The sequence below is a fragment of the Cervus canadensis genome, chromosome 30, assembly GCF_019320065.1.
Source record: "Cervus canadensis isolate Bull #8, Minnesota chromosome 30, ASM1932006v1, whole genome shotgun sequence".
In the NCBI taxonomy this organism is placed as follows: Eukaryota; Metazoa; Chordata; class Mammalia; order Artiodactyla; family Cervidae; genus Cervus; species Cervus canadensis.
In genome coordinates, this window is record NC_057415.1 from 16,504,536 (window position 1) to 16,530,637 (window position 26,102).

The following is a 26,102-nucleotide window of genomic DNA, read 5'->3' on the forward strand; positions in this document are numbered from 1 at the left end:
TTGAATAACAAAAATGTTCTAAAATTAGATTATGAGAATAGTCATACAACTCTGTAAATATACTCTTTATCCCCCAAAATAATATTTTTTAAATATTTAGTATTTAAATACTACATAAAATGTATTACAAAAAGTAAACCACCAAAACATACACTTTAAATGACTGGATTATATGGTATATGAACTATATCTCAAAGGGCTTTTATTTTTTAAATAGAGTAAAAAAAAAGTAGACACAGAGGCTATAAAAAAAGGTCCAAATCAAGCTTTTCTAAACACGAAAACTACAATCTATGAGATGAAAATTACATTGGATTTGATTAATGGCTGATAAAAAATAGGAAAATATTAGTGAATTTTAAGGTATAGCAGTAAACCTATCTAAATGAAAGTGAGAGGGAAAAAAACATCCAAAAAAAAACTGAACCATTAGTGAGCTCTTGGGCAGCTTAAAATGGCCTAATATATATTTTTTAAAAGTCCTAATATATAAGTAATTGTATACTAAGGAAGGGGAGCAGGCAGAAAAAAATATTTAAAGAAATAATAGTTGAAAGCTTCCTGAATTGATAAACTCTTTAAACTCACAGATACAAGAAATTCAAAGAGTCTTAACACAAAGTGAAGAAAAATATGCCATAATCAAATTCTCAAAACCAGTGATAAAGAGAAAACCTTAAAAGCAGCCAGAGGAAAAAGTCTGCATTACACCAGAGAAACAAAGATAAGGATATCAGATTTCTTGTAGGAACCAATGTAAGTGATAAGACAACAGAACAAGGTCTTTGAAAGTGCAGAAAGAAAAAAAAAAAGGCCAACCTTGAATCCCATACTAAGCAAAAACCTTTCAAAAGTAAAGGCATTTTTAAACACTCAAAAGATAAAAGAGATCTGAACTATAAGAAATGTTAAAAAAAAAAAATCCTTCAGGCAGAAGGAAAATGATAGCTTTTGGTATTCTGGCTCTACACAAAGGAATGAAGAGCATTAGCAATGGTAACCACATGGTAAATACATAAGATTTTTCTCAATTATATCTCTTTAAAAGCTGATTGTTTTAACAAAAGTAAAAACAATGTATCACGGGGTTTATAATATACATGTAAGTAAAATGCTTAAGAACAACAGCATACAGGCCAGGGTGGGAGAAATTAAACACCTAACAATTCCTTAATCGCTTTGTTGAGATAAAGTTATGACTTAAAATCCAGAAGCCACGTGGCAAAACACATCACAACCACAACTCTAAGATGACACAACTCTAAGATGATCAAAAGGCAAATGACAAACAGAAAACACATTTGTAAATCATCACAAATAATAATTTCCTAATAATATACATGGGGTTCCTGGAACCAATCCCCAGTGGATACTGAAGGACAACAGTATTTACCTATCCATAATATCGAGTCCTAATACTGGTTAGGACTCCATGCTTTCCCTGCCAAGGGTCCAGATTCAATCCCTGGTCAGAGAACCGAGATCCCATAAAATGCGCGGCGGGGCCAAAAACAATACAAAACAAACCAAATAAACCAAGTTTTAAAAACTATGAAAAGGTACTTTATGAAGGGACAAAGGGGATGAAGAGGGCTTATATTTACAACCTAGAAACCATGATAGGACTCCATGGCTTACAAGCTATAAATATTTCCACCAATTTTTTGAAAATTAATGTACATTTTCCTCAGTAGAGGAGCCACAAAGGAATACATTATTATATATCCATATACTGAAATAATATACATCCTCTAAGACATATCTGAAAGTGAAAGTTGCTCAGTCTTGTCCAACTCTTTGCAACCCCATGGACTGTACAGTCCATGGAATTCTCCAGGCCAGAATAATGGAGTGGGTAGCCTTTCCCTTCTCCAGGGTATCTTCCCAACCCAGGAATCGAACAGGGATCTCCTGCATTGCAGGTGGATTCTTTACCAACTGAGCTATCAGGGAAGGCATATTTAGTTATTTTTAGGACAATGAAAGATTCCGCTGTTAACATAAGTGGAAAAAAGTAACGATAAAATTATTTCATGTTTATCTTATTCATATAAAAACATATCTCTTTACAGAGATACAAATATACACTGAACAATCTAATAGGCTAACTGTGGTAGTCATTAATGTTGTTCACCTAAAAGGCACATTCCTGTCTCTCTGTGGTTGGGTGGGACCACGTGATAATTCTAGCCAATGAACTATAATGAAAATGGGTATTTAATTGTTGATCAAGACACTCCACAGCATTCTTTTCCCCTCTGGCACAGAGACCAGCTGTATTAGAGACTGTTCTGCTTATAAGCCTCGGTTCCCAAACAATTACAATAAGCAGAAACCCTTGCCAATCCACTGTGGCTGTTAAACAGAAACAAACAAGAATTAAATCTTTCTTTTAAACTATGGGCTTCTGTCATGGTTCAGCTGGTAAAGACTCTTGCCTACAATGCAGGAGACCTGGGTTCAATTCCAGGATTTGCAAGATCCTCTGGAGAAGGGAACGGCTACCCACTCCAGTATTCCAGTATTCTGGCCTGGAGAATTTGATAAGACTACACAGTCCATGGGGTCACAAAGAGTCCAACATGACTGAGCGACTTTCACTGTCACTTTAAACAGCTGAGACTGAGAAGGAGTTTATTATTACAGTGTCACCAAGCCTAAACTAACTGATAGTGACCACTCGTGCTAGTAAAATCACTGATCTTTTTCTTTTCTTTATGTGATGTCTTTTTAAAAACGAGCACCTATATCTTCAGAGACTTTATTTGGAGGAGGAGGACAGACAGGTTTTAGCATGGGCCTTAGCATGAAGCAGACACTGACTCAACTCAGAGGCTTTTATCATCACATCTTAATTTAGCGCAGTTTGAAAGCATGACCAACTAGGATCTTCCAGCTTGCTTTGTTCCAATTCTGTGCTCACTGAGCAACCTGAGAGCAGCAAAGAAAAAAAAAAAAAAGGCAAGGTACAGATCAGTAGGAATAAGGGACCATAATTTGCATGCGAGGATACAAATATACATGCATCGGCACACACAAACATACATATATTTGTAAATACATAGAAAACCTCTGGTAAGTCGTAGAGGAGGTCAGCTTTGTCAACTGATCCTGAAGAGGGGAAATAAGCCACTAGGTGACAGATGAGAGTGGGAATCTTACTCTCTGCTGTTCACACTTTTGTAGCTGTTAAATTGTGCATGTATTATCTATTCAAAAAATAAAAAAAGGAAAAACAGGCAACTCTAGGTGAAGTGTATACTGAGTGCTGTTTAGTGGGCCATATTTCAAAACCAGAAAGCCTAACAAAGGGGCTTGCATGGACCAATGATAAACATGTCAGGAACCCAGGATCAGGAATGCACCTCAAGTACAAGGAACAGGATTACATAGGGCAGGAAAGATCCGCAGCACTAGTTTTTCTAATAGGTTCTAAAAGCTGCCCACTCATATTCAGGAAAATGATGAAAAATTATCTCTAATGTCTCCAAAGTTAAGGCTTTTAATAATGAATCTTGATCCCCTGTGAAAGCTTCAGCATTGTTAAATTCCACCTCTTAACAAGATTCCACCCCACCCCCGATTCAACAGACTGAATTACTGTTTCCAAAGAAAATGAAAATGGGCTATGCAAAGCTTTATTTATATGTGAAAAGCATCCAAAAGTAGGAAAAGAACTCTTACTTACACTACATAAGGTAAACTGTAATTTCCCCTACATCTGTGTAACACTTTGTACACACATTATACAGTGATTTTAAACTCTTGAGCAATCATTAATAAATCAATAGGTTTATTTATCTTGACCCATTCACAACAGTACCTAACACTCGCTACCTGGCTTTACTAGAAATAAATGACATGTGGTAGCTAACTTCATAGGCACAAACTCCATTTAGCTGAGGATGAGGAGTTCCTGGAAATGGCACTTGCACAGAATCTGCAGTGTCCAAGGAGATCAGATCTGGCATTCTACACTGACAATGGCTCAGCTCCTTCCAATCACTTCACATTCACTGAAGTCAGGACTGTCTCTGGTCCTAATTTTTCTAGATGCTAACCACACAACTGTGAGTTAAACCTCCAAGGTACAGTGCTCTTTATTAAGCTTTTCATTAAATCAAAGAACTTCCAACTATCCTTAATTACACACAGATCTTCACACCTTGGTTCCTTAAACAATTCCTTGCAAAGGCCTTTTTAAGCTGGCATCTTACAGCTTAGTACTCTCCTATTGGGTCTAACAAACGCACTCTGTCATAACGTGTGCTTTTTCTCAACATTTGCAATCAAAATTGCCCCACCAGGACAAAGCACAGTGACAATGACACATTCAACTCAGATAATGATTGAGGGCTAAGCAGCTAAGAATACACTCGTAGCACTAAGAGCACGCAGAAAAAAATGTAACTACACCATAAGCAACTGCAGGGGTCACCCACCTACTCTCCCCTTCTCAGCACACAATCTAATGATACCAACATTCTTTCAGGACCTTCTCCCCCCCTGCAGAGCCCATTTGGGCTGCTCTCACAGCACTTCACGGAGAAGGCAATGGCACCCCACTCCAGTACTCTTGCCTGGAAAATCCCATGGACAGAGGAGCCTGGTAGGCTGCAGTCCATGGGGTCTCGAAGAGTCAGACCTGACTGAGTGACTTCACTTTCACTTTTCACTTTTATGCACTGGAGAAGGAAATGGCAACCCACTCCAGTGTTCTTGCCTGGAGAATCCCAGGGATGGGGTCGCACAGAGCCGGACACGACTGGCGTGACTTAGCAGTAGCAGTAGCACAACACTTCAAAATTATCACTCGCCCTCTGAGCTACTAATGCACAAATATCTCAGCTCCCGCCACCCTCACTTGTTCTACAGTGGCTCCCAGATTTCCCGTGAGCTCAAACTTCAGCTACCACAATAGAAACTTGCTTGACCATGAACTGTCTATGGCCTGCACCTCCTGACCCTCCCACTTAACTATTCACTCTACTTTGACAACTGCCTGGGACCATCTCCTAAAGAAAGTACTTGCCTTGGAATCCTTAACTCAGTCTGTTTGCAGGGTACAGGTACAAGAAACAAGACATTGACTGCAGTTTTATGTATGCCTATTTATAACTAGTAGAATGTTTTGATGACAACAACAAAGCAGTACTACATATGGCTAAGTTAAATGGGTTGTGTAAAAGGTACACCAAAAATTGACATTATTTAAAAATTGCTTTTGAGGCAAAAAGGATTTCCCTGATAGCTGAGTTGGTAAAGAATCCACCTGCAGTTCGATCCCTGGGTCAGGAAGATCCACTGGAGAAGGGACAGGCTACCCACTCCAGTATTCTTGGGCTTCCTGTGTGGCTCAGCTGGTAAAGAGTCCACCTGCAATGAGGGAGACCTGGTTCGATCCCTGGGTTGGGAAGATGCCTTGGAGAAGGGAAAGGCTACCCACTCTAGTATTCTGACCTGGAGAATTCCATGGACTATACAGTCCATGGGGTTGCAAAGAGTCGGACACGACTGAGCCACTTTCACTTTGTGGCATGAAACAACAAAATTTATTAATCCTATTCACAAATCTTTATATTAGAATAATACTTGTTTTCTGAAATAATTTTAAAATACAATTCTTAATCCAAAGCATGGATTTTTTTTAAATCCAAGTTTATTGCTTAGCCTTTGGAATATTTAACATTTTTATTTTAGAAATTCCCAAAAGTATTAAAAAAAAAATCCTTTAGCACTGAGCCTGGAAATGGTTGTTTTTTGAATCTATTAATTTAGCCTCTAAAAATGTATTTGTTCAAAATAATCTGAGTAGGTCCTATTAAATAATGCTTTAAGGTTTATCTCCCTTTTCCTGCCCTCTTAAGTAAGACAGATTTCATTAAATAAAGTATTTTTCCATTTTGGAGCAAAGATGTTATTTCATTCAAATTAACTGCAGTGTCTTGACATTTGTTACTACTGGAAAATAAGAGCAGGACATAAGGCGGAGGGAGGAAGAGGATATTTCCCCCATGCTGGAATAGAAACTATCTCCAGTCCCACAGTCATCCTATATACACACAAATGTCACCACAGTAGTAGCAATGGTACTCTTAGGAGGAAGGAGAAAGCAGACTTCTGTGTGTTACTATGATCAAGAACAGTTCCTGTGGGTTCAGCATGGGAATATTAGAGAATCTTTTATAATACAGCTCACATCTCTTTTCCAAGTATCCTACTATTTCAGAGGCATCTGTCTTTGAGTATCCATGACATTCATAGATAAGTCCTCCATGCAATACAGATGATATAGAGAGATATTCATATATAGATATAGATATCACCCAGTTCCATGTACTAATGTCACTTCCCAGAGATCCGGGGTCAAGTATGAAATCTCTATCGCAGCTCTTGCAGGACCCATCGCAAGCAAGAAACTATAAAATGCACTCAAACATATCCTGAGTGGATTTTTACTTCAAGTCTTTTTAGTCACAATAGTTTAAAATTAGACTTTGTGTTAGATTTCCAGTTCAAGATGGCAGAGTAGAAGGATGTGCGCTCATCTCCTGCTGCAAGAGCACCGAATTTGCAACTAGCTGTTGAACAACCATTGACAGGAGGACACCAGAACCCACCAAAAAAGATACTCCACATCCAAAGACAAATTAGAAGCTGCAACAAGACAGTTAGGAGGGGCACAATCATGATAAAATCAAATCCCATATCCGCTGGGTGGGCAACCACAAACTAGAGAACAATAATACCAAAGAAGTTTTCCCACTGCTGTGAACATTCTGAGCCCCACATCAGGCTTCTCAGCCTGGGGACAACAAAGGGAATGGGGATCCCCAGCGAATCTGACTTTGAAGGCCAGCAGGATTTGATTACAGGACTTCCACAGCACTGGGGGAAACAGAGATTCCACTCTTGGAAGGCACAAACAAAATCTTACATGCACCAAGACCCAGGGGAGTGGAGCAGTGACCCCACAGGAGACTGAACCAGACCTACCTGCTAGCGTTGGAGGGTCTCCTGTGGAGGCGTCGGTCAGCAGCAGCTCACCGTGGGGACAGGCTCACTGGCAGCAGCAGTCCTGGAAGGGGCCCCTTGGCATAAGTCCTTTTGGAGGTCCCCACTAACCCTACCATAGAGCCCTAATCCAGGGCTGGGTTGCCTCAGGCCAAACAACTAACAGAGAAGGAGCACAACCCCACCCAAGAGCAGAAAATTGGGTTAGTTTTACCAGAGCAAGAGCCAGTTTTTCCATCTGCCAGTCCCTCCCATCAGGGAGCTCATACAACCCTCTTAGCCTCCTCCATCGGAGGGCATACAGAAGAAGCAAGAAGAACCACAATCCCACAGCTAGAACAAAAACCACATTACAGACACTTAAGCAGGATGAAAAAGCAAAAAGTTATGTGTCAGATGAAGGGACATGATAAAACCCCAGAAAAACAACTAAATGTAGTGGAGCTAGGCAACCTTCCAGAAAAAGAACTTAGAATAATGATAGTGAAGATGATTCAGGACCTCGGGAAAACAATGGAGAAGGTCCAAGAAATGTTTACCAAAGACCTAGAAGAACTAAAGAACAAACAAGATGAATAATACACTAGAAGAAATCAACAGCAGAATAATTGAGGCAGAAGCACAGATAAATGACCTGGAGGACAGAATGGTTGAAATCACTGCTGCAGAACAGAATACAGAAAAAAGAATGAAAAAAATGAAGACAGCCTAAGAGACATCTGGGACAACATTAAATACACCAACATTCACATTACAGGGGCCTAAGAAGGAGACGAGAAAGAAAAAGAACCTGAGAAAACATTGAAGAGATAGCAGCTGAAAACTTCCCGAACATGGGAAAGGAAATAGTCAAGCCCAGGAAGCAGAGAGTTCCAGGCAGGATAAACCCAAGGAGGAACACCCCAAGACATAAACTGACAAATCAAACTGACAAAAATTAAAGACATAAAATATTAAAAACAAGGGGGAAATGACAAATAACATACAAGGGAACTCCCATAAGGTTATCGACCGATTTCTCAACAGAAACTCTACAAACTAGAAGGGAATGGCATGATATATTTAAAGTGATGAAACAGAATAACCTACAACCAAGAATATTCTACCCAGCAAGACTCTTGTTCAGATCTGATGGAGAAATCAAAAGCTTTACAGACAAGCAGAAGTTAACTGAATTCAGCACCGCAAAACCAGCTTTCCAACAAATACTAAAGGAACTTCTCTAGGCAGGAAATACAAGACAAGGAAAAGACTTACACAAAATAAGTTCAAAACAATTTTAAAAATGGTAATACGATTATACATATTGATAATTACCTTAAATGTAAATAGATTAAATGCAGGAACCGAAAGACATAGACTAGATGGGCAGATGGAAACATCTACATGTGTGCACTTCCACTTACCACATGACTCTACTTAATCCCCCAAACTGTATGTGATTATCTTATACTGCTAGGTTAATCATGTTTCCATTATGGCTTGCAATTATAATGATCTTTTATTTTTTGTGAAGCTATTGATTGTGAAGACTGATAAAAGTCTACTATTGTGATTTTTCCTTAATGCAATAACTATCATGATTGGTCAATAGAAAATAATAGAATTCTGTACCACAAAAACTATCGTTTAATAGAAAAACCTGTAATCACTTTTTAAAATCCAGACGCAAATCAGACTTATCTTGGAACTTTTTGAAAAATACAAATACCCGGTACTGTTTTTCTTCAAAGCTCCAGATGTGTTTCTAAGAAGCAGCCATGTTTAAAAACACCCAGACTATATGATGATCTTTTATCTAGTTAGTTTCATTTTTTCTACTTCATATTCAGTGCTCCCATTTCATTTAGTTTATGTTTTCCAATTTGTCCATTTCTTTTTTTAAAATGTTCTTTATATATGTAAATATATAAAAATGTATATATTTTTAAAAACTTATGAATTTTTGCTAGCTAAAAAGTTTATTACATTTTGATTCCACTTATTTGACTCAGTGTAAATAGAATGCTGACTCAGTGTAAATAGAATGCTATATTTAAAATTTATATTCACTCAAAATTTTTATACAGTTCCATGTATTTTGGCATCTAGTATTACTGCTAAAAGTCTAGAAAGTTTTCTGTCTTAGTGATTTAAAAAAAAAATTGAATGACCCTTGAAACTTCTAATCCAATTCTGAGAATATAAAGAAATATTGTGCTGAAAAAAAAAACACAAAAACAATAACAAAAAACAGAAAATTAATATGTAATACAGCATTATTAACTAAAGTACAGATTTTGCTCAAATCTCACAAAATTTTATGTCAGTGTACATTATTTGTTTTCATACCTTACTCAAGACTCCACATTGTATTTAATTACATTGATCAGCTTCAGCTGCATGCAACAAATTCTGGTAAATTCTCTTTTCATTTTTATTCTATTACAAACATTTTCCAATTTTCCTTGTTATGGCTTCTTAGATATACCCCTCATTTTAAAAGCAGACATTTAATTTCCAAACACATGGGAGTTTTAAAAATATCTTAGATATTAACTTCTCATTTTTGATACTAATTTCTCATTTAAACTCGCTCTTCTCTGCAATCACTTTCTGGGTTTTTGCAGTCTTCTAACATTATTGAGACTTTCAATGGCTAAGCCATAGATCTCTTCTGGTAAATGTCACACTGCACTTGAAAATATGTGGGTCATTTTCAAGTACCTTTTGATACTGATCTCTAACATAATTCCACAGTAATAAGAAAACACTCTCTGTATGATTTCAATACTTTTAGAGCATGAAATTTCTGCACCTGGTTTTATGTCTTTGGATATGTTCCAGTGTCTCTTAGCTTATAGTCTATGGGAACTTGAATTGAATTTGCATCCTACTATTGTGTGAAAATTGTATAAATCTTAATTATGTCCAATTAGTTCATAATGCTTTTCAGGTCTACTATATTCTTCTACTAGAATGAATATACACATGTATATTCATTCTATTCATTTCTCAGAGTTTGCTATTGAAACTCCAACTAAAAATCTTAATTTATCTACTAAAACAGTTATAATGTACAGTGGAACTATATGTAACTTTGTTCTGTATTTTCCAAGTTGCCTGTAAATGTGTTATCTTATTTTCATAATTTAAAAAATAAAAAAGAAAGATAAGAAAAATACAACCCAGAAAAAAAAACAAAACAGTAGTTTCAAATTAGAATATAATAGTGGGGTTAAAATCCCAAACTCAGTTGTGTTTGCTAGCTAAATTCTAAGCTTTTTTGAGTTTATTGTCAAAAAGGAAATAAATGCACATTAAGATGTTTGTTTCACTTGGTGCTTCCAAAAAGCTAATGACAATAGTACAATATAAAATTCTAAGAGCAGTTGAGAACAGCTCCCAAAATGTAAAATCATAATGTTAATTCTGTTACACATTCAAGTCAAAGCAATTCTTCCCCAGCACCTATAAAAGAACGTGAAAATCAGAATGCTTTTCAGTTTAAGTCACACACACCAAATCTAGTTCTTAAAATATTTAGCCATCTTCATCTTTAGTGCCTTTAATTTAAGCAATAATCAACTTAAAAGGTGCTCTGTAATTATCTCCTTTACCAATAAATAAGATATTCTTAAAACAAAACAAAGTATCTCATTTTAAATTATGTCCTATGTGATACTTTGACATTCAAATTAGAGATACAGGATTAATTGGAATCTAGACCTTTTTACTTTAGCTGTTTTAGTAGATATAGTTTTCAGTATATTGTTAACCACATGCATATATTCATACTTTATATATATATTATGACTAGTTACATACCAAAATGAAGTTTTCTCGTTTCTTTTAAAGGTTAAAAACACGCACGAGAAAGACACCATAAGACAGACCATTTTCACCACATATTGAAAATAATAATTCACTTTGTGCAGGAATTATCAAGTGACACTTCCATCACAAGTATCTATAAAACTAATGCTGTTTAAATCTAAAGAGCAAAATTACTTAATGATGACTTATTCCTTCATTGCCTGTCTTCATTGAGATAATGACTTTAGAGTATATTCCTTTCTCAATCTTTCAGTGATAACTAGCATGTTGTTAATAAATCTTCACATCCCCTCCTCCCTTCCTCAGTAATACTTGGCCCGGTGCCTTGTTCAAAGCAGTTGCTCAATAAATATTTGTTGAATAAATTCCATAGCACAACTTATACGAATACAAATGAGGATAAATGAGCAAAATGCAGAGAATGATTCAGCTGAGATGATCCTAAAATAAAGGACTTTGCAGAATTCATAATCTGTAATGATATTATAGCATTATGGATTGGATATAAAAAGATCAATATCATAAATTGCATAGCAGTGCCAAGAAAGTAATTTTACTTTCAAATTAGAACTTGAAGGAACAACAAATATCATCAGCATCAGGAACAAGATGTTTTTCTTTTGTGAAAAGTACACTGTCAACCAAATTTTAATGGTATAAAAGTAAACTATCTGAGAAATGAAATAAATATGTGATATTATGCAATTAGAACAAATTCACTCTGCCTAACTTGTTCAGCTTTTCAGACTGAAAGACAATTGGACCAAATTTTTGAACTGACTGGTGAATAAAGAACTCTAACAGAACTGCTCCTCTAAAATATGAATGATACTAAGAAAGGAGCTGAATAAAAGATGAAGAGAATAAAGTCAGAAAATATTTAACTGAAAATAATATATGGGCCATTCAGATTTGTTCTTTTGGTAAATAACTGTAGTTGAAAATCAAAAGGAATCAGAATATTTTTAAATTTTTAAAAAACAGGATATAAAAGAATTCCCCTGTTCCCAAAGTTCAAGCTGGCACTTCATGAGATTTCCCTCTTATCAAACACTAAAAGATATATGCCTGGCCACTAAGCAAAGAAATGCCAAGAAATAACTAACCTGCATGGGGGTCAGGGTGGGGATCAAGAACAGCTGTTACAATAACTCATTCTAAGTATCCTTTCAGCAAATGCCTACAAAAGTGAGATTCATTTTAAATAAAAATTTAGTATTACCAAAAACATCTACCATCCAAAACATAGCATTCATAATTAACCCAACAAAATATCACAGAAACTACTTCCAGCATTATCTGTACACAGAAACCAACAGAACTTTTCATATAAAGACAGATTTCAACTTAAGTTGTAAACATACGAAAGATATTTTACAGTTAAAGAAAACTAAAACTGCTACCTAAGACTAAAATTAAAACAAGCAAACAGGAAGGGATGGAACCAAGAGTCACAACTAACAGGTTAAATCTACAGTTTTAAAATCATCAAAGAACTGCAAAGTATAGTCAATGATCTGAATACCTTTGTTGGAGCAGTATCCATGAAAAGCTATAGAAAAAAAGAGAGAGAGAGAGAGAGAAGGGCTTAAAACTTTCAAATAAACTCGAGAATCCAGATGAGATGCACACATTCCAGTTAAATAACCTTGTATTTCAGAAGTTAAAATCAACTTCACTTTGGAAACTGTTTCCTAAGTTAATCCCTGGCTAATATGTTAGTCAGCACTTCGAGAAATTAAATAAATTAGACTAAACAACCTTGGAGGCTAAAAATAAAAAAATGTAAAGAAACAGTATTTGAAAATTGGTTATCTCCTGCTGCACCACTTTCTCTGTCTTCAATACAATCTCTCCACTTTCCACCCTCAGCAACCCCTGCACCTACTTACCTCACTAAGTGAGGCCCGGCTTTGACATAGAGATAAACCAATCTACCCAAGTTTTCCTTTATTTAAAGACAATTATAAAAGTAATTTTAATGTGAAGGCCTTAAAGGACTTACTAAGATCAAAAATATTCTGTAGCTAGCATGGGAAGAAAAACAAAATACTGGCTACTAAAATTATTTTTTCCCAGTGTAGTAAAAAAAAAAAAAGTAGATTTAAAGCTATCATTTCTTATCTTAGTTATATTATTTTCTGACTCCCACCCCTTCCAAATAAATTAGGTTTCTGTGCCACACATTAAACATTAGAAAGGCCTCTTGAAAGGTCATTTGTTTTACCCAAAACAAACAAACACCCTGTCTGCCAAGAACACCACCAATTATCAAGTGGTGATTTAATTATAAATCACTTAAATTTGCTTTTTGATTTCCATAGTATATCAGTATCATAGCTTTTGGATCTGTGAAATACTCTTTAAAATGAAGGTACTAGAGCACAGTCGAGACTTAAGTTAGCCACTCTGAAAAATTTGTACTTCATCAGTAAATAATTTACTTTAAATAACCTTCTACCTGAGGCTCTCCCATGAGGTCTTTGCATTTTTTATGAAGAACTCCCCCACCCCCACCTCCAACCCCGGAAACTTAGCTGTGATTTAATAGTAAGCAATATATGAACTCTTCAGTATAATAAAAATACATAACAATAGCCTCAGAAGAGTTTTATTTTACTCTTCCTTTTACAAGAAATCTTTAAAGAGAAACCGTTAACGTTTTTCCCAAGGCAGAGAAGATTATCAACTCGGCGCCAAACCTCCTCCGCAGCTCTGACAAATACTGAGCCAGCCTCATCTGGAGCATTTCTGCCCTGAAGATCACATTCAGCAGCAGAGAGAGGAACACGCTGCATTTTCACTGTTCTGAGTCACAGAACCTTTTGTGCAAGCACACGTGTGAGGGAAATGTTTGCTTCTGAGCCTGAAACCCTCCCAGCCATGACTGACTGTCTCAGCATGCCCGCTGTGCCCCCTGCCTTGCCCACTGCTGCCACACTTGGTATACCAGAGACCATTTTAGGAGCCCTGGTTGTCATGGAGGCACCAGGCCAGGCACTTAACATGCGTCCCTTTCATTTCATTCTCCCAACAACTCTGTAGACTTTTTAAACAGATGCGAGAATCCAGGCTCCAAAAGGTTATTAACAATCTAGCTGCGTTCAGTCCTTGAGTGGGGAGACACCAGCTTTCCCTGGTGTCTTTGAGCCTAACTACTAGAATTAGCTCTTTTAAAACTCTACCATCAAAAATTAAAAAAAATAAAATAATAATAATAATAAAAAAAATAAAAACTCTACCATCAGTTTTTCTTCCCCAAAGATTTCAACCATACTATGGTTCCCCTACAGGCTAGGTCTCCTTCAGATCCTCCAAGTTCTATTTTCTCAAGTAAGGCAGAAAACATAACCTCCATGAGAGCAGGGACTATCTCCAGCAGTAACTTATTTTAAGCACTTGGGGGGGGGGGGTGCGGGTAGGGATGCGGGAAGCCTGCCAGAGTAGGTATTCATTACATGTTGAAGGAATAAAATATCTAGAAGATTAGGGCTATAATGATGGCCAACTTGCGAAGTATTAGGTTGGTGAGAAAGTAATTGTGGTTTCAGACCGTGAATTTTAAATCACTACAAACAGACTCAAACACATCTTTATTAAACAAAATAGGAACCATGACAATCAACACGTTTTTGCCAACGAGAAATAAGTTGGTTCATTCCTGTAGCGGAAAAAATCTGTGCTTCAGGATTTGACGAACTCTTGGAAAGCATTTTCTGCCTCCTGCTGGTTGTGGAAGCATTTTCCCTGCAAAAAGTTGTCAGGATGCTTGAAGATGTGGTAGTTGATTGGCAAGAGGTTGAGTAGGGCAGATGAGGCAAAACTTCAGAGCCCAATTTGTTCAACCTTTGAAGCACCGGTTGTACAGTGTGTGGTCAGGCGCTGTCGTGGAGAACTGGACCCTTTCTGGTGACCAACGTCGGCTGTGGGTGTTGCAGTTTTTGTCCAGCGCATCTTAACAATTTGCTGAGCACACTTCTCAGATGTAATGGTTTCAGACAGCTACAGTGGATCAGACCGGCAGCAGACCACCAAACGGTGCCCACGACCTTTTTCAGTGCAAGTCTGGTTTTGGGAAGTGCTTTGGAGCTTCTTTTTCAGTCCAACTACTAAGCTGGTTGTTGCCAGTTGTCTATGAAATCCACTTTTTGTCACACGGCACAAGCCAATCAAGAAATGGTTTGCTGTTGTTGCATGGAAAAGGAAAAGACAACACTTCAAAATGACAATTTTTTTTATTTCCACTCAGCTCCTAAGTCACCCACTTATCGAGCTTTATCACCTTTCCAATTTGCTTCAAATGCCCAAAGACCATAGAATGGCTGACGCTGAGTTCTTCAGCAACTTCTCATGTAGTTGTAAGAGGATCAGTTTTGATGATCCTCTCAATAGGTCGTTGTCAACTTCCAATGGCCAGCCACCAGCCCTCTCATCTTCAAGGCTTTGCCTCCTTGGCAAAACTTCTTGAACCACCCCTGCACTGTATGTTCATTAGCAGTTCCTGGGCCAAATGCGTTGTTCATGTTGTGAGTTGTTTCCACTGCTTTGTGATCCATTTTGAATTCAAATAAGAAAATCACTTAAATTTGCTTTTTGATTTCCAGAGTATAAAATAAACAGCAAGTAATAAGTCATTAGCAAAAAAAAAAAAAGAGGCAAGAAATGCACATTGAAGTGATGTATAACATAATCACATTTAAGAATATATTCCAGTATCAAGCAGGAAAGTTCAACAATGTAAAATCGCAATTACTTTCGTACCAACCTAATAGCATGAGCTCAGAAGGGCCTGAACTGTGTACTTAGTTTGCTTATTTTTCCAAGTTTACTAGATAATTATTCATCTCTCTAAATTCAACTTCATAAATACTATTTATGTTGCATCATCTCCCAACCAAAGTAGCAGAGGAATAACTAGAGGTTCAATAAATCATTTATATATAACTGTGAAGCAGCTTAATCTGTCAGAAAGAATAAAAAGCAAATAATCAAGACTTTCCCAAAAAGAAGTTGGACCAATTTGGCCAAAATTACATCTCGAATTCCTCAAAGGGAAAAATGGACAACTGTGAAATTTCTAGGTAATCTCTTAAAAATCTTCCAGAAAATGCCAGTCCAGTCAATTCAGAGTTCCTCTGAGACTATCTCAGAAATATCCAAGTAATGTCACTGGTATGAACCAGTGCCTTCCTTCCATCCTAAAAATCCACCAAGTGGTTTCCTTCTAGCTCTCTCCAACCCTGATGAAATTTGGGGAAATCCATTCTCATTCTAAGGCACAGAGCAGTTAATCTGTGTCAACTGTCAACTCCTAGCATTAATACTGTCTCTGTAACCCAGTTATTCTATTTTCCCTTCATCTTTATGCCCAAACACTCTATGTGGCAGCAACAGGGAAACCGTGTTAAGTGTCTGCCTTTTTATTGTTGCCTAACAATCAGACTCAAAGCAGATGACTAACATGATATCATCAGAAATAAAGATGCTGAAGAAGTAAGCAAGTACACAAATCAAGAAAATAAATTCACACTATGCACAGAGTAAGTATACACACGCCATGAATAAGAAGAAATATGAACATTACACTTTGATGAATTTCAGTTACTAAAACTCAGTAACCTAGTACATGAAACTCTTGAAGAAAAATTATTTCCTCTTTAATCAGTGTCCCAGGTTAACAACATTCCTTTTCTATTAAGAAAACTATGCTTCTATCACTGCAAACAATGAATATGCATGACTATTCTACACAGTAAGCATTCAATAAATTCTTCTTGAGCTAATGAATAAATTTTCCGTGTCTAATGATATCTAGCATGATTTTTAAAATCCTAAAAAGAAGGAGGAGCAGTGCTGTATCTGTTCAATTTTATTTGGTGAGTATCCAATACACCATTAATTAATGCTTTTAAATAACAATCCTGACCTCAGTTAGAGCTTCTCCAATAAAATTATTTACCGATACAATATACTCTTTAAACAGTAAAATACAATGGGAGACACTGAAAAAAAGTTTTTCTTCAATTTAAGACAAACCACCAAGGATATCTTTTAAGGCAGTAATTATTGTCAATTTTCTCTACTAGTCTGGAAAAAAAATTTAAAGTAAAATAAATTGAAGACGTGTACCAACTATTAAATTCTATAAATTATCAAACAGATTATGCAGTAATGTTATAGTCTTTATATTTTGTTTCTATATTAATAAAGAGGAAAGGAAATGTGCTATGTCATTTATGGAGGGTCCTATTTAAGGGCAAGAATATATGGCAATCAAAAAGATTCAGATTTCCGGCCTCAAGGAGGTTACAGGAAAATAATAAACCTGACTGTGGGGAATTTCCTGGTGGTCTAGGAAATTCAAGTAGGGGAACTAAGATCCCACAAGCCTTGTGGCCAAAAAAAAAAAAAAAGAAAAAAAGAGCCTGACTGTGTCCAACACCTTTTCCCTGGGTCTTTCTCTCATCTAGACACCTAGCTCCAAATTCAACTAAAAGCCCTTCTCACTTCCCTTCTTCCTCCTGCTTCCTAACTGATAACTCATGAGGATCTTATCTTTACTCAGTTTCTCTTTAGCGTTAATGTATATAGTTTCTTTCACATGATTCACTGAAACTGCAGCAGGAATACAGGTAAAATTCATGCCACTGCATACGGCAAAAACTGACTGAATGGCTAATGAGAGGTTGATGGGGTCTGCTTCGGAATAAAACCTGGGTCAATCTACTCCTTCTAAGAGCAGTGCCCAGTTTATCAAGGAGGTGGGCCAGGCAAATAGTGACCACATAACAAAGGACAGAGGAGCAAAAATAGGAATTAAACCTTTCATGTTAAATGTACACACATGAAATTCCCTGGGATCTAGGGGAATTCAGCTTACAGATAAAACAGATTGTAACCGAAATGTCAAGGACCAAAGTTTTAAAAAAATTAAAAGTAATATATTTAAAGGCAGAATGGGCAGAATAATCTATATTAATGTTTACAAACCAACCCCACTGGGAAAGAATCTTCACAATCCTATAACAAGTATTGGTGAAGATGTGGAATAATTGATAATTGCTAGTGAGAATGCTGGTGGTACAGCTGCTTTGGAAAAAAGTTTGGCAGTTCATGGAGTTACCATGTGATCCAGAAATTCTACTCCTAGGTATATATCCAAAGAATTCAAAACAAATGTCCACACAGAAACTTGTACGTGAATGTTCGTAGCAGCATTATTCATAATTGCCCTAAAAGGTCGCTCACAAATGGATAAAACCGTATAAATTTGGCCTGGCCACTTCACATTTACAGACACAGTCACACATGTAGGTAGATAAGCACACTGATGCTATCTGTGTGCAGTAAGCACTGGAAAACCTCCAAATAACCATTTATTTATTAGCATTAAATAAATGACAATTAAGCCATACAATGCAACAATTTGTTGTTTAGCCGCTGAGTCATGTCCAACTCTTCTATGATCCCAGGAACTGTAGCCCACCAGGCTCCTCTGTCCATGGGATTTCCCAAGCAAGACTACTGGAGTGGATTGCCATTTCCTTCTCCAGGGGATCGTCCCAACCCTAGGGTCAAACTAAAATCTCCTCCTGCATTAGCAGGCGGATTCTTTACTACTGAGGCACCAGGGAAACCCTACAATGCAACAATATGCAACCATTAAAAAGACCACTCTTGTGGGGAGGGGAAGGGAGCGCAAAAAAAAAAGAAAAAAAAAGAGAGAGAGAGAGAACCACTCTGCTGGTATGGCACAATTTGCAGAAACTTAAACATGAGTAGAAAACTGAAGGGAAAGAAGATGCTACCAGAAAGGGAGACTAATTACATTTATATATCTGTTTTTACGTTAAAAATGTGCATACACTATTTTCAGAAAACTAAGGGAAAAACAAATTGAGAAGGATGGTACCAGGTTGCCATTTGCTGAGGATGAGGTCTCAAGCCTTCCCTACAAGCCCAATAAAAAGAAATCCCCACTTTGCATCCTAAGTTACTTTACTTATCACACCCAAACAAACTGATTTAGTATCATTTTTCCCAGGAAGACAAGACTGTCACTAAGGGACACAGGGAGGAATTCTAGGGGAAGGTCATTTCCTTAACCCCCTGGGTTAATCTTACTGAGACTGGACCCTTCTGTTATCTGGGCTTGTAATCTAAATAAGAGTATTGTGATTATATATGGTGCACCAATTCTTGCCTCAATATTCTGCTTGGTGATATCTTCTGACATTAATTCATTGATCACTACCTCAGGAAAGCAAGCCACACTGCATTTTTTTCTCCATAAAGAAGGAAAATTTACCCCAATGACTTTGCCGACAGAAACTTCCTTTTAAACATAGACATTTAAAGGTGTATATGTATACATTTAAATCCACATATCCCACTTTATGGTTTTATACTTCATATCTATTTTGGTCTAAGCAGTAATTAAAACCAAATGAGGCAGTTCTACACGTACTAATACAGAACAATCTTTTTGCTAAGAAATACTGAAAACAGTGTGTAAAACAATGTACTGTATGCTGCGGTGCTCGGGTATGGTGGAGATTGTATACATGTAAACATGCCAGTCTATTTCTAGAAGGATTCACAAAAGACTAGCAGAGTAAGCTGCCTCCAGGTTTTGACACCCGGTTGCTGAGACCAACTTTTCTCTACATATAATACTCCTGCTCCTGTTTACCTTTGGAATTAAGAATTCTGTACCAAGGAAGTGTTCCCAAGTAAGTGTTACTTGTCCTAAAATCAAATGCTATTCAATAAGGTCCTTCCAAGAGGTATACATAAGGACTGTGCGGGTCCTTCACCCGGGCCATCTCCTCGGCAGTGCACACCAGTGGGACCTGGGCGCAGCCTAAGCAAGAGGGCTTCACCTCCTACAGCGCCAGGCGCTAAGGAGGAGCTGGGCAGGTGAATTACCGCATCCCCTTCCTCCTCCCGCCTCCTCCAGTCCCCAGGGGCCTCTCATTCATCGCCGAGAAACCTTCCGCTCTACACTCTACTTTCTGTGAAATGGACCTTAGTTTCCAACTGCCCATCAATCTAAAAAAAAAAAAAAAAATTCCTAATAAATTTCTGTGTTTGAACATTTTCTAAATTAATGTTCTGACCACTCCCGCTCACCTGGTTTATCAAAGGCTATGAGCGGGAAACAGTTTACATCAATAAAAACCCTACACACCGAGGTTTACACACTCCACGCCACAGAAAACAGACTGAAAATTCCCTCAAAATGTAGACTAAGCTGGGCTGTTTACAAAGCGTTTCCACCTACACCATCACATTTAACGCCTTCCACAAGCTTCAGGGTCAATCCTGGCAAACCCTACGGCTCCCAAATTGGATTTATAAAGTCTTCAGGAATTGTAGAAGAGGCACTAACAATAAAGCAGCTATCAAACGGCTGCTTTTCTACCTGCAATTTCTCAGAAGTGACAACTCTGGGCATTCATCACACTGACCGGTTCAAGTGCCATCAACGTGACATTCCTTCCAGAAGCAAGACAGGGGAATGATCCCGAGGTCTGGGGTGTGCAAGTGCGCGCGCTGGGGAGAGGACGAGTGCAACGAGGACCAAGGCGAGAATCTGGCTTCCGCGCCCGGCAAAGGAACGCCGCCCCAGACGGGATTTCCCACAGAGCAGCGGAGGTTTGGCAAACGCCAAATAAACACTGCAGCTCCGGTGCCGGCGTGTTCAGCGCGCTCGGGGAATCCTTTGGAGTGATTCGGAGGTTCAGACTCCTTAAGGGCCAACCGAGCTTGCAACCCGGGAGGCGGTATCAACTCGAATTTAGGAAAATCCCGAGGCGCTGAACAGACGCTAGCAATTTAGAAAGGTGACCCTCGGGCCGTCCTGCTGGGGTAGGAGGATGCAAAACAGATAAAGTTACAGCTCTCAACAAACGCAGATGGAAACTCGGGGTAGGGGGGCGCTCCCAGAGCCAGGCTCCTGAAGGGGGTGTGGCCGACTAGTGCTTTTAGGGGGTGGCGTGGAGGCGTGTCAGTCGGGCCCTGGGAGACGCCTCTGCTGCCCTGGGTGGGTGGGCTAGAACCCCCCGAGCCGGGTGCCGCGTGTCCCAGGCGCCCCGCCATGCTCTCGCTTGCCGGCTCACCGGTGATATCCAGGTACAGATCGTCCTGCCGATCCAGGTGGTGCAGCTCCTGCGACGTGGAGCTGCGGCTCTTCTTCACTCCCGGAGAGGACGAGCACCGCCGCGAGCAGGGGGGCGCGGCGGCCCAGTTCGGCCGCCGCTCGCTCTTCCGCTTCATGGAGGCGGCCGCGGCCCGTCAGGGGACCACGACCATGGCCTCGCGCGCCCACTAGCCCGCCGAAGCCCCCGCCAACCCCGCGCGCGGGCGCTCGGGGCGGCGGGCGCGGAGCGGCGCTGCGGCGACGGCAGGCGCTGGCGGAGCCCGGCGGGAGGTGGCCGCGCGAGAGCCGGAGGAGGGGCCTGGCCCACCGCGCCTGCCCCGCTCCCTCCTGCGGCCGCCGCCGGACCCGCGCAGCAGCCCTCGCTACAGCGCCTCCTGCCGCTGCCGGCGCCCCCCAGCCCGCCCCCAGGTGCCCGCAGCCCGCTGGCGCGGCCGAGGCGAAAGTGCTGCCGCCAGCGGCTGGAGCTGCTTGGGATAACCGCGCGCGCCCACCGCGGCCACTGACGCTGCAGCCAAGGAGCCGGAGCACAGCGGGCCGCGGCTCCTGGGGACCCCAGGAGGGCTGTTCCGTGGAGCTTCATTCACAAAAAAGGGCCCACAAACCTCCTCGGGGCCCGCAGACTGAGGCCTTTCATTGGTCAGCGGGGCGTGACGTCACGTAGACGGGGCTTTTCTACCGGCAGGTAGTTGGTGACGCCATAAAGAAAAGTCTGAGTGGTTCCGCCAATCAAAGATAAAAGTGTGCTCGTGATCCTTGGCAACCTCCCCTACTTTTCTGCTTCTTCTGTGTTACCGGAGTGCCTAGACCCCAGTTCCTAACTTCCTTTAGAGAGTCACCGAAGCTTTACACAGTCTAACAACTTAACTCCAGTTCTTTGGCATGTATATATATTTTAAGTATTTCTTCGTTTTCCCCGCAATTATGCCGAGTGAAAGGGGCTCTTGCCCTGGCTACTGGCTTGGAAGAGTATGAGCTTCTTAAACTGTCCGCTGTTACTATAGACTTAAGGTAGAGTTGATTTCAGAACTTAGTACCTATTAAATCAGCTACGCTCTTTTTATTTATTTCATTCTGATCTATGCCCACAATTAAAATAGACCAGGCAAAGGGCTACTTAAGAAGCCAAAAAAATCTACCATGGAAACGATTTGCCATAATGGTTTGCGCCTCGAAGTCCTTCATCTCAGAATCCTGCATCCAAATTGACTCAGTAGTTAGGCGTGCCAGGTGCTAAGTTTTGTTTTTGTTTTTTCTAACCTAAGGGATCAACAGGTCCTTAGGTAAAATACTATATTGAATGTTGAAGTAAAATCAATATTGAAGTATAGAAGCAAGTGACGAATTTAATCCTTAACCTTTTATCAGGCAAACTGTAAAATTATATTCCTTTTTTTTTTTCCCCTACTGGGTTAAGATAATGCCTGGTCTTTCTAAAACTTAACCAAAACTATCATTTTGGAAGGCCTTTAAATTTCCATGATGGCATGGAAAAGGTTGTCAAGACTGGAGGGCAGTATTTAGGTTTCATATCCCCAAATTCTACATCTTGAAAAGTATTCCTAATTTTTCATCAGTATTTTAACGTTTTACACTGCAATTGCTGCCAGCCTCTACAAGAAAAAGATGAATTTGAGTCAGTTCCCCAGGAAGCTGCTCAGAAATGCAAATTTCCATGATGTACCTCCCTGAGGGGCATTGACTTCTACTGTTGAAGGCCTTTGCCTAAAGCACTACTAATTAAGGAGGAATGGGAGTTGGGGAAAGCTGTGTCTGTGTGACTGTGGCTTTTGAACAGTCTGAAACTAGAGGTCTGCCACTTAGACCTGAAACTTAGTAATCATGTTCATTCTCCCCCTTTCCCATACGGAAATCAGGCAGGGAAGGCCTTAAATTTAAAATGGTCTACATGTTGTCTGTAAGGGTAGCAAAGAAGCAAGAGAGTTGGGAGGCTGTGAAGTAGTGGTGCAAACAGAACCTATACAAGCAGAAACCTAGCCATCCCACTTCCTCTGTTTGGACCGAGAAGAGAAGGCCTTTCGCACTGAACTGGGGCTCAGTGATAGAAAGGCTGCCGCTTTTCAGACTACCTGTCATTTTACAAGAGTAGGTCTTGGTTTTTGTTTTATTGTCTTGATACCAAGCAGAGCCCTGTGGGACTCCTGGGCACGGAGGCCTTTTTGTCCCCCATTTCTTACAGGCAAGACCCCAGTCTCCATGACTTTCTTTCAGTTCTAAATGGCAGAAGAGTTGCTAAAGGAGGAACAGCAAGGAAACCACCTGAAGCAAGATTAAAGGACCAGAGAGGCTTATTACTTCATGGCACATCGATGGGGAAATAGTGGAAACAGTGGCTAACTTTATTTTAGAGGGCTTCAAAATCACTGCAGATGGTGACTGCAGCCATGAAATTAAAAAGACGCTTGCTCTTTGGAAGAAAAGTTATGAGCAACCTAGACAGCATACTGAAAAGCAGAGACATGACTTTGCCAACAAAGGTCTGTCTAGTCAAGGCTATGGTTTTTCCAGTAGTCATGTATGGATGTGAGAGTTGGACTATAAAGAAAGCTGAGCGCCGGAGAATTGATGTTTTTGAACTGTGGCGTTGGGAGAAGACTCTTGAGAGTCCCTTGGACAGCAAGGAGAAACAACCAATCCATCCTAAAGGAGATCAGTCCTGAATATTCATTGGAAGGACTGATGTTGAAGCTGAAACTCCAATACCTTGGCCACCTGATGCGAAGACCTGACTCACTGTAAAAGACCCTTGTGCTGGGAAAGATTGAAGGCAGGAGGAGAAGGGGCCGACAGAGGATGAGATGGTTGGATGGCATCACTGATGGTTGGGTGACTCAATGGACATGAGTTTGAGTAAACTCTGGGAGTTGGTGATGGACAGGGAGGCCTGGCGTGCTGTAGTCCATGGGGTCACAAAGAGTCAGACATGACTGAATGACTGAACTGAACTGAGGCTTATCAAGATTAGGAAACTGGGACACCTAAGACCCGCCCCCCCCAGCCCCCCACCATACACACATGGTAATCTTGTCAGCAGCCACACCCTCTTGAAACTTTTCAGAAGAAAGAATATAAGACTGTTACTGCCTTGATCTTTATGGAATACTCCTTCTGACTACATAACCTTTCTCTACTCACCAGGGAGCCGGGCACAGTTCTTGCGCTAGCCTACTGTGTTCCCCCTTTGCTTGGCAAAGTAATGAAGCCTTTCTTTCTTTCTCCTCCGTAACTCTGTCCATATTTCTATTTGGCACTGGTGCACAGAGAGCCAAGATTTTAGCAACAGTATTGAGGTATAATTGACATATAACATTATATTAGTTTCAGTTGTACAAATAGTGATTTGATATCTATATAAATTGCAAAATATCACAATAAATCTGGTTGACATTGAGTAGGTCTTGTTTTGAATAGAGGATACATGGGACTTGTCCAGTTGGCTCCTTAGATTAAAGAAATTCAAGTACTCTTTGACATTCTGTTTGTTTGAGAGTGACTTATCTAAATGTCAGGCTAAGATTAAGATGTCAAGAAGTTCACTTATTTGTTTTCTCTCACCTTCAGGTGCAATGTTCAGGCTAGAAACTCTAATAAAATACATATGATTTCAGTAATAGAAAAAGTTAAAAATATCAATAACTATACTGTTAAGCATTTTCACATTTTACAAACATTAAAATTATATGATTTTGTTAAGTATAACATCATTAAGAGAGAAGTTATATGATGACAGTTTGAAATTATGTAGAAATATCTTCCATTTGGGGGAATAGGCAGTCCATATGTGAAGCATAGTCTTCCTTGATAGCTCAGCTGGTTAAGAATCCACCTGCAATGCTGGAGACCCCAGTTCAACTCCTGGGTTGGGAAGATTCTCTGGAGAAAGGATAGGCTACCCACTCCAGTATTCTTGGGCTTCCCTGGTGGCTCAGTTGGTAAAGAAGCTGCCTGTAATGCGGGAGACCTGGGTTTGATCCCTGGGTTTGGAAGATCCCCTGGACGGGGAGGGCATGGAAACCCACTTCACTATTCTTGCCTGGAGAATCCCTCAGGACAGAGGAGCCTGACGGGCTGCAGTCCATAGGGTCACAAAGAGTTTGACACAACTGAATAATTAAGCATTACCATAGCATGTGAAGTATACACATCAAAGTTTATATTTTGTTTTTAGGTTGTGTTTAGACAGTTGCAGAAAAGCGCTATTACTCATTGATACTTGTTTTGAGTGTAACACATCTCTGGAACAAATTAACTCTTTCCACTGTTCAATAAGCTGAATTCTGGGCTCCTGAGAATTTGGCCACAGGAAGTGTAGTTTAGCTTGCTTTTTTGATTGGCTAGTTTGTTTTTCAGATTGACCATTGATCATAGAATTTTAGAGCCTGGAAGCACCTTAGACAATATTTGGTGCAAGGCTGTCCTTTCATAGTGAGGACATAGGGACCCACATAAGCAGCAGTGGCAGCGCTTGGGGCCAGAATCCAGACATTTTCCAGAGTTCCGATTGTCTTTCCTTGAACTGGCAGAGCTTAGAGAACAAGTGCAAGTACACCTGGTTGTGATCTCGACATCATGGGTAGCACAGTGTAAAGTTAAAAATGGAAGGGAGGGGTTCTCTAAAATAGTCCTTTCTATTAGATAAATTGATGCTGAAAGGAAAACAAATTTGGAACATTTTCTTATATATGTTAGGTGACTCATATTCTGAAAATTTAAAAATCTTACCCTAAAATGAATAAAAACTAGTGGGCATATATGTAATGCTAAAGTTTGAAATGATAATATAGATTTTAGAATCAGTGAATTACAGCTTTAACTATGTGAAGATAGTTTAAGATCAAATTGTCATAGAGACTTAGAGGGTTTAGATAGTTTTGAATGTATTTTTCCTAATACATTAGGAAATCTTCACTAGCTCAAATCTTCACTAGCTCAAATCTTCACTAGTTCAAATCTTCACTAGCATATTTAAGGAGAATTGGTTTTTATTTCATTGGTTCTTCTGGTCTTCTCAGTATTAATTTGAAATCCCCCATGTTCCTGACCCTGAGACTGAAATTCTCTTAGAATTGCAAGAAAGAAGAAAATATGTAAT

At 39.5% G+C, this 26,102-nt stretch overlaps 1 protein-coding gene across 12 annotated transcripts in view; it reads right to left on the reverse strand.

The window, feature by feature from the left end:
* The window catches only part of CDC14B (cell division cycle 14B), a 128,295-nt gene extending 106,719 nt beyond the window's left edge, over positions 1-21,576 (reverse strand). For 9 of the 12 annotated variants that reach the window (XR_006266653.1, XM_043453424.1, XM_043453415.1 and 6 more), the window contains exon 1: positions 20,952-21,245. Coding sequence is in view for 11 of the 12 variants with exons in the window: in XM_043453424.1 (XP_043309359.1) it covers positions 20,952-21,108 (157 nt within the window). In the remaining variant the exon portion in view is untranslated. Of the gene's footprint in view, positions 1-20,951 lie in introns of all 12 variants that reach the window. The other 3 variants (XM_043453414.1, XM_043453408.1, XM_043453418.1) reach the window with 2 other exon arrangements.
* Positions 21,577-26,102: the final 4,526 nt, after the last annotated feature.